A 10,044-nucleotide genomic window follows, 5' to 3' on the forward strand; every position below is an offset into this window, starting at 1 on the left:
ATTTTTCTATAAATTATCACATTATAACGTGATACTTTTCATGTTTCTACTATAAATTATCACATTATAACGTGATACGTTTCACGTCTCTACTACAAATTATGATGTTATTTTGTGATAGTTTCGCATTTTTACAATAAATTATCACGTTATGACGTGGTAGTTTCACGTTTCTACTATAAATGTTTACGTGAAAACGAGATGGTTTCACGTTTTTACTATAAATTATCACGTTATAACGTGATACGTTTCACGTTTCTACTATAAATTATCCTGTTATAACGTGGTAGTTTCATGTTTTTCCTATAAATTTTTACGTGAAAACAAGATGGTTTCACGTTTTTACTATAAATTATCACGTTATAACGTGGTAGTTTCATGTTTTTCCTATAAATTTTTACGTGAAAACAAGATGGTTTCACGTTTTTACTATAAATTATCACGTTATAACGTGGTAGTTTCATGTTTTTCCTATAAATTTTTACGTGAAAACAAGATGGTTTCACGTTTTTACTATAAATTATCACGTTATAACATGGTGGTTTCACATTTTTCGATAAATTATCACATTATAACGTGATACGTTTCACATCTCTACTATAAATTATCACATTATAATGTGATATGTTTCACGTTTCCATGATAAATTATGACGTCATATCGTGATAGTTTCGCATTTTTACAATAAATGATCATGTTATAAAGTGGTAGTTTCACGTTTCTACTATAAATTTTAACGTGAAAACGAGATGGTTTCATGCTTTTACTATAAATGATCACATTATAATGTGATACATTTCAAGTTTCTACTATAAATTATCCTGTTATAACGTGGTAGTTTCATGTTTTTCCTATAAATTTTTACATGAAAACAAGATGGTTTCACGTTTTTACTATAAATTATCACGTTATAACGTGGTAGTTTCATGTTTTTACTATAAATTTTTACGTGAAAACAAGATGGTTTCACGTTTTTACTATAAATTATCACGTTATAACGTGGTAGTTTCATGTTTTTCCTATAAATTTTTACATGAAAACAAGATGGTTTCATGTTTTTACTATAAATTATCACGTTATAACGTGGTAGTTTCATGTTTTTTCTATAAATTTTTACATGAAAACAAGATGGTTTCACGTTTTTACTATAAATTATCACGTTATAACGTGGTAGTTTCATGTTTTTCCTATAGATTTTTACGTGAAAACAAGATGGTTTCACGTTTTTACTATAAATTATCATGTTTTAACATCGTGGCTTCACATTTTTCTAAAAATTATCACATTATAACGTGATACGTTTCACGTTTCTACTATAAGTTATCACATTATAACATGATACGTTTCACGTCTCTACTACAAATTATGACATTATATCGTGATAGTTTCGCATTTTTACAATAAATGATCATGTTATAACGTGGTAGTTTCACTTTTCTACTATAAATGTTTACGTGAAAACAAGATGGTTTCACTTTTTTACTGTAAATTATCACGTTATAACGTGGTAGTTTCATGTTTTTCCTATAAATTTTTACGTGAAAACAAGATGGTTTCACATTTTTCTATAAATTATCACATTATAACGTGATACGTTTCACGTTTCCACTATAAATTATGACGTTATATCGTGATAGTTTCGCATTTTTACAATAAATTATCACGTTATAACGTGGTAGTTTCACGTTTCTACTATAAATTTTTACGGGAAAACGAGATGGTTTCACGTTTTTACTATAAATTATCACGTTATAATGTAATAATTTATATAGATATAAGGAGAATAAAGAGAAAAGTTCTTGAAGTGGAGCGGAACTTTCCTCAGACAGACAGTCTGACTGTCAGTAGATGGGTTCAGCAAACCTGATGGGATTTCAGTGTTTTAGAACTTTATGACAATGAAGCAGCTCCGTAAGACTTACCGTATGTAGTTCTGCAAATGTAGAAAAGGTCTGTCTTTTCTTTTGACTTCTGCATGTTTTTCTTCCTGTCCTTCATCAGGCTGTTCAGCTCCAGCAGTGTGGAGGGCATCATGCAGAACCTGGAGGCGGATGGTTCAGAGTTTGCTAAGAAACAAGCTGAGGTGTGTCCTTAATCTGCAGCTCAAATCACTGTGAGAGTTAATGCATCCGTAAAGTGGAGTACCGGTTATGAAATCCGTTATTAACAGAGGCATGCTGACACTTCAGCTGTCTGTAACACACAGAGGTAACGTCAGCCAGCAGACGTGATGCATGTGTTGTTTGATCCATACAACAAACATCTCAGTCTGCTCCGACCACTTCATCACCTGTTCACACAAATATCAATCTACCCAATCACATGGCAGGAACTTAATGCTGCATGTTGACATGGTGAAGATGACTTAGTACCAGCATGACATGGTTTAACCTCCACAGCCTACCTGAGTCCTGCTGCTGACCATGTCCATCCCTTTCTGAGCACAGTGTAGCATCTTCTGATGGAAACTTCCAGCAGGATGATGCACCATGTCACAAAGCTCACATCATCTCCACCATGACGATGAGTTCACTGTCCTCCAACGGCCTCCACAGTCACCAGATCTCAGTCCAGCAGAGCAGCTTTGGGATGTGGTGGAATGGGTGTGTGGAGCTGTGGAACGTTTTAATGCCTTCTGCAGCCACAGCCTGCATCCTAAACAATCGTCCAGGATGCTTTCTTAGACTGTTGGTTGCCATGGTCACAAACGTTTTGGGCTGCACACAGAAACTGTGGAGCTCTGTAGACATGTGGAATTAGAAAACACCTGCAGCCTTGACGTACCACAACCAGGCTGGTGTTTGGCTACAGCAGTACACACCAGTAATTAGTCGTAAACTCAGCCTAAGTAGTTAATGGATTTTGTCTCCGACTCCCTGCGCTGGGATTTCAGAGCTCTTAGCAAACCCTGTGATGACTCTCATCAATTTTACATTACTGACTCCAAACTTCTGCTTCTGGCTTCTTACCGTGGAAACAAGCTGGATTTCCTCACCAGTCAGCCCACTGCCTGGTGGGGTGGCAGTCGGTAAGGCGGCTGCTCTTCATCAGCTCTCCGGAAGCACTTAATTGATCTGATTAGTTTGTTTATGCTGGTTGCAAACAGCCGCTTCCACCCCACCTGCAGCCTGCCATTTCTCTGATGTTTCCTCTGGTTGCAGATAAGTCGCTCACCGTGTAAACCAGAAAGATAAAACCCAGAGAAGAAGCCGCATGATCTTCTCCTCGGCTAGCTGCTTCCCCGTTTGGATGCCTGCTAATTATCTGTTCGTTTAGTTTCTATCGTTTCTTGAAGAAAAAAAAAAAAAAAATATTCATGAAGACCCGCTTCCTGTCTCGCACAACCCTCTTTACAACTTCCTGCCTTTCATTTCAGTCTCCTTAAATACAAACTACTTTGCTTCTCTTTTTCCTCATTGACTAAAACCGGAAACTTTGACACCTTTGACTCTTTTAGACCCTGTCCAAAATGTCTCCGACGTCCCTGAAGATTACCTACAAGCAGCTGCAGATGGGCGCCACGCTGAGCCTGCAGGACGTGTTGGTGATGGAGTACCGCCTGAGCCAGGCCTGCATGGTAAAGAACCAACGGGCTTCCAGTTATCTGCCGTCTGCTCCAGTTTCATCAGATTTTACAGAAAAATGTTGGAATTTACTGATTATCGCTGCATTAACAGGATCATTTCATTTTAAATGTTTGTCAGAAGAAATCATCTGCATTACAAATGGAATTGTGTTTGTTTGTTGCAGAGAGGCTGTGATTTCTATGAGGGGGTACGAGCTGGTAAGTAAACGTCACCTTCAGTCGACGTAATGTCCAACCTGAGTGGTTGGGATGCTGTTTAACGTAGAAATACAAACACATAGAGACACTTTATGCAGAATATAAATGACAAATCAGATGCTGAATATACTTTAATGGAAAATATGAGCTCATTTTTAATTTGATGGAAGCAACACGTCTGTAAAAAGTTGTAACAGAAGTAAGAAAGGCGGGAAAATGACCGGGTAGAAATCTGAAACGGCTGGAGGAGAATGTGCCGACTAATCAGCAGGTCACTAACGATGCTGCGTATGAAAAGATCATTTCAGAGACGCAGAGATGGACAGAGCTTCAAACTGGGTCAAAAAATTCCTCAACATAAAACTAAGTTTGAAGTTCCTCCTAAAGTTCATCATATTATCAAAAGATTTAGAGAATCAGGAGGAATCTCTGTACGCTAAGGGGAAAAGCAGAAGATCAGACTAGTTGCTGGTGATACTGGGATATCAGGCAGCACCATCCAGACGACGTCTCTTCCAGGGAAGACTTTGCAGATTCCACCATGCTGAACCACATCCTGCATCATCACAGCAGCATGGTGGAACAGGAGAACTGGTCTGCTGCAGTCCAGTTCCACCAGTACAGAACATCTGGAGCACCATGGAAGCAGCTGGAATCCTGCATCAGACCAGAACGGGACGACATTCCTCTCCTGAAACTCCAGCAGCTGCTCTCCTCACTTCCCAGATGTTTCCAGATGTTAGAAGGAGAGGAGATGCTAACCATGCTAACGATGCTCCTGGAACGACTTTTTACAGACATGTTGCTGCATCAGATTCACAATCAGCTCAGATTTCCATGAAACGATGAAACGTCTCAGACGTTTGGTGATCTGAAATGATGTTCGTCTTTACTGGGAACAAAATGATGAGATCTGGATTCTGGTTTAATGGACATTTTCTGGAACTGGGTTTGTATAAAATCCAATGAAAAGAAAGGAAAGGATCATGAAGTGATACTGGTCCTGCTAGTCCGCATGCAGACCATGAGCTTGCACTTTACAGGATCATGACTCAGCGTCTGAGTTTCTTCTGCAGGCCTCGTCCTTCGTCATATCGCTGCTAAATGTTTTCACATTCTGAGGCTTCTTCATCATCATCATCATTGAGGCTTCTGCTTGTTTTCAGTGCTGGTTGATAAAGACCAGAATCCCAAGTGGAGCCCGGCGACACTGGAGGAGGTGTCTGACCAGAGCGTGGACGAGTGCTTCTCCTCGCTGGGGGAGAAGGACCTGACTTTCTGATGTCTGTCAGCCAGCAGCTGCTACTCAGCTCGTCTAAACAGCTGCTTCCTCCGCGCTCATCCTCTCATGGTCGAGCTGCTGGGGCTGAGAGCGACCCTCGCTTCCTGACTAACACACACACACACACACAGGCCATACACTGCCGTTAGCTTAGTGTGTTAATATCATCTGATTTTAGAGAAAAATAAAAGAAAATCCGTCTGAGTCTTGGACTGTGGAGCCATTCTCATGCGTTGGACAATAACAACCCTGTTGCTGCAGATTAAAGGAGCAACATTAACAGGAGGACATGGGGGGGGGGGAGGTGATATCATCGTTAAGTGCTTCATTACATTTCCCGTGGGTGTTTGTTGATGTGACATAGATTAGTTTCATCTTTATGTCGGTGATGTGCCGGGATGCAGATTACAAACAGATTGTGAGGCCTTTGTTTCCTGTCTCTCTTCCTTCAGTCTGCAGCTGTTTTTTTATTGATCTTATGAGTTTTAAATCATTTAAAAGACAAATACAGTTTCAGTAAACCAATATGTATTATGGTTTGTGTTTTTATGTGTGTGATGGACTTTATAGTCGTTCAGTGGGAGACAAATCACCACCTTTAACATGAGGCGTCCATGTTTGCATTATTAATGCCGCAGCCAGTCAGACGAGGCTTCGGCGCTGGAGCAGATGGCAACGAGGAAGAGCTGCTTACATAAATAAGATCCTAAGGGTTCCAGTGAAGTGCATAAACTCCTCAGATGTACGGAGTTTAACTCCTCAGCTACATTTATCTCATATCAGAGCAAAAATAAAAACAAGTAAAACTAAGAAGAAAAATACAAATGGAATGAAATAAATAGAATAAATGAAAAGGAAATAAATGAGAGGATTTTTTTTTTTTTTAAATAAAATGATAAATCATCAAGTTGCTATTAATGGGAGCTGATGCTAACAAGAACTTAAAATGTGCTGTTTGGTGCAGAAACCACTCAGATGCACTGATTTTAACCCTTTATGCCTGAAAATAATAGTTACTTACAAACAAAATAAGGAAATTAAATAGTTAAATATTAAAGACATTGACAAAAATAACTGAATTATATAAAATAAGTTTAAAAAAAAGGAGTAAATACAGTTCCATGTTAATAAATAAAAATACAATAATTATATAAAAACAATCACTTAAAAGAATGAAAAGGATTGTTAACTAAATAATAAATAAATAAATATAGAAATCGTAAATTGAATATAAAAACAAATCGGGTATAAAAAAGGTTTTAAAAATGAAACATTGGCGAAAAGTGCAGTTTAATATCAAATAAACTAACAATAAAAGTAAATAAACAGTTTTTAAAGAATTAAACTGGGGGTAAAAAAAAAAAAAAAAAGCTCTGACATGTTGGTGTGTTTTCTGGAGACTTCACCAGTTTGTTTTATCCCAGTCTGAGACTCTGTGCGTCACCTGGCCAGTGGGAGCCGACCTCCACATACTTCAGACTAGAAACTAAACCAAACAGCAGACTGCGTCTCTCGGCGCCTTCCTGCTTTATGACTTCGCTGCTCAAACAAACGCAGTTAATCCTTTTGTTTGTCGTCCACGTCGCTGAACTCTTCAGCCACCCTGCACTCGCCCCGCTCCCTCCCAGCTTCCAGTGCAAACACCAGTATGCACCTGGACTGGTTAAAACTGCAACACCAGTTGGTCCACAGCAGTCACAGGAGACATTTCATTGATTGAAGGCATAACTTTTATTTATTGGCATCAGTTTGACACATACTGTACATACAGTCTGCATGAATGAGCGTTATACCACAGAAATATGCAAAAGTTCATTTTAGCTCATTTGATGGTAAATATTCACAGGGCTGCTTTTCTTTAATTTGGCAACAGATAAATCCTGGAATAAGAGCTGCTGGATTCTTTCTGCCAACATTAAACTGCTTCTCTTCATAAAGTCAGCTCATCTCTTTTCTGCTGCTTTGGAGGAACTGGAAGGAAAACTCCTCTGACCTCAGAGTTACCTGGAAGAGCTCTCAGTCGCTCTAATGCCACACTTTAAACATCGAGTCACTTTGCAAATGTGGAGCAAGAGATTAGGAGTGCTGGAAGGCTGCGGAGAGTTAAGTCAAACAGAAAACGAAGCCGCTGTTGGCTGCGGTTTCTCACACGTCAGCATGTGATGTTTACTGTCAGAGAGGGAGCATGTGTGGCGTTTGGGCTGCTGGTTTAAAAAAAAGCAAACTGAACCAGGTCATCCTGGGCTGCAGAATAAGCAACTATCAACAAGAAAATGATTGAAAATGGTCAAAAAAAGCTTTTAAAGCCAGACGTATCATATTTGATACGGTTTCTGAGACATTTTGCTTCACTTTATGGTAGAAACTTTACACTGTTGTTCACCCTCTGATACTGGTTTCCAGTCCTCTGCTGGACACAGAAAGCAGAAGGCAACACTACAGTCATTTCAACCCTTCATATGGCAATAAATGGTCATTTTCTTTTCTGTTTCTTTTAAAAGGACCAAATAAAGACGTCAGAATAATAAAAAATAGACTTTTCTGAACAGTTTCTCCTCAGTTGGGCTTTAAAGGGTTAAGCAACCATCCAGAACCGTCCACATCAGGTAATCTGACCTTGTAAGCTCCACTAAATGACAGGCTGTATGTCGGTACGGTCGTCCTGCTAACGTCTGGCCACACACCTGCTGCCGGAAAGGAAAATGTGCAACGTTTACAGCATCACATGGAAGACACGGATGTTTGAATGAAGACTGGTGTTCCTGCAGGAACTGGTTTGGTTGTCTGAAGATCCCAGTTTCGGCTTTTCATCTGGATAAACACATGACCTAAAGTCAGAGTTTAAAAAAACTTTGTAAACACAATAATTAGATTTAAACCTGTGACTCTAACAGCATTTTTCATTAGCAGCGTCGGAAACCTGCCTTCATCCAGCTGGAAGCCGTTCAATCCGCGTGAAGAGCTGCTAGTTTTCACACTGCCACTTCTTGGGTTGATGCAGATATTCCCAGAAAACAGCAGGACATTGAGACTGACTTTTCCCTTTTTTTATCCGAAGCAAAGCTAATTAGCATCCAAATGCAGCACAAACAGTCCCATATCGACCCCGAGAGATCCATCTGTCCACATGGGTCAGTGCAAATTAGGCTGTATGTCTTTACAGAGAGTAGACGTGTGTTTTATGGTTCCCCATCATTCTTCTTCTAACAGGCCTCTTTCAGTCAGCCACCATTCAGCCTGAAACCTGAAAAATGCAACTTAGTCAACTGGCTAATGAAAGAGATTTCCGTCATGGCTGTTCTTCCTGATAAAATGGGACTTACATGTGGATTTCAGCCAGTTTTGTGTCAGTGGACAAACTTTTCCAGGAGTCTAAAGGAGAAGGCAAGTGGTGAGAGTATCCTAACACGTCCTTTTATGGCTTTTCAGCTGATGATTGGCTGCTTCGGTTAGTTTATGGCAGAACAGCGATCAGAGCTGCTGTCACAGGGAAGAGCTGGAGTCTTTACAGTTAAACTGGCAGTGTGACTTTGGATCATCCCCATGGACAGTGACGTACCTCACATGACTTTCCGTCCTTCTCTAACATCAGCATCAGGACAACCAGATCTGCGTCGCGCTTTACTTTGAGATAAACAGTGGGAAGCATCTTAAACTGACCTGAGGAGTTTCTCACTCCTAACTTTTATGTGTTCTCTACAAGAAGCATCATTTTTAAAGGGACATTTCCTGGTTTTTGGGGTGGATATATGTGAGCTGCACCAGTGCAGTCAGTTGTTAGAGGACTCTCAGTTTGGAGAGCCAGGGAGGAACCCTGACACTCAGGTTACGGCCCACATCTCTACTTCTGTTTGGGCCTTGAAACTCCTCCTCATCATCACCACATGGAGCCCACAAGGGAATGGCTGCAGTCTATGGCAAGTCAACTCCACACATCTGGCAAACATCTGGCCTATGTGAGACTCGCTCACGCCAGAACTGAGCCATAAGCAGCCCTGGTTCGGCCCAACCGTGTCTGCTGTCTGGCAGGTAGACCGAGCTAACTGGAGCTCAGATGGGGGTCCGGCAGAAGGAATTTATCACCTCTCAAACCAAAACGAATAAAAGAAAGTTGCTCAACATGCTGGTGTTGCTGCTTGTGTTGCAGAAGAGACGTGTTGGAGCAGAGGAAGAGTTATTCCCTCCAAACAAACGTTGAGTCATTCTGGTCTGATTTTAACAGGATAAAAATGACCACGGTGGTTTTCCAGCCTGTAAAACAGGAAAGGAAAATGTACGTTTCGCCACCTGAAGGACAACCAGCAGCCATTAAAAGTCCTGAAGCTGGGTTTAATCTTCACTTAACACACAGATGTTATCGTCTCATTTGCCGTTTCAGGGCTGTATGTGACTCTGGTGGGCTTCCAGCGCAGCGTGATGAGTTCGGTCTCTGGACGTCACTCGATGCAGACCATAGTTTCGTCAACTCGCCGTGAGACCGACGCCGTTTTAATGTGTCAATGGGAAGTGGCCTGTAAAGATGCTTTTAATTCCTTATGTCTTTTATTTCCACTGTTCCAGTATTATTTATATCTAAAACTGCAGCTGAAGGGCAGCTGGAGGTCCCTGTGTTTCTAAACTCTCCACTCAGGTTTAAAATGAACCATTTTGGTCCTTTTTGGAGAGAAATCCAGAGTTTATATGTCGATTTATTCGTTCTTCGCAGGGCGGAGAGGATTTCACTGGAATGAGGCTTCTTGGTTATTTTACTTGTTATATTATTTTGTTATGTTGGCATCAAAGGATAGAAATATATAAGACTTATAAGGAGCATTGACTTTACACATTATAGTGTCCTAATGTTAATAAACGCATAAATAATCATGATTGTTTGGCGAATATTCCACTTACATCAATTGTATTAGGAAAATTTATAATCCTGAAATCCCTTAGGTTCATTTGGCAGTGTCTGATGTATGTATATATATATATATATATG

General features: G+C 40.2%; 1 protein-coding gene across 1 annotated transcript in view; it reads left to right on the top strand.

The window, feature by feature from the left end:
- The window catches only part of hibch (3-hydroxyisobutyryl-CoA hydrolase), a 57,704-nt gene extending 52,357 nt beyond the window's left edge, over positions 1-5,347 (top strand). Inside the window, exons 11-14 of the mRNA XM_079254183.1 lie at positions 2,002-2,083; positions 3,458-3,577; positions 3,751-3,784; positions 4,951-5,347. Coding sequence (XP_079110309.1) covers positions 2,002-2,083; positions 3,458-3,577; positions 3,751-3,784; positions 4,951-5,066 — 352 coding nt within the window. The 3' untranslated portion in view covers positions 5,067-5,347. The remainder of the gene's footprint in view (positions 1-2,001; positions 2,084-3,457; positions 3,578-3,750; positions 3,785-4,950) is intronic.
- Positions 5,348-10,044: the final 4,697 nt, after the last annotated feature.

Source organism: Telmatherina bonti (genome assembly GCF_933228915.1).
Source record: "Telmatherina bonti genome assembly, chromosome: 15".
Classification (NCBI taxonomy): Eukaryota; Metazoa; Chordata; class Actinopteri; order Atheriniformes; family Telmatherinidae; genus Telmatherina; species Telmatherina bonti.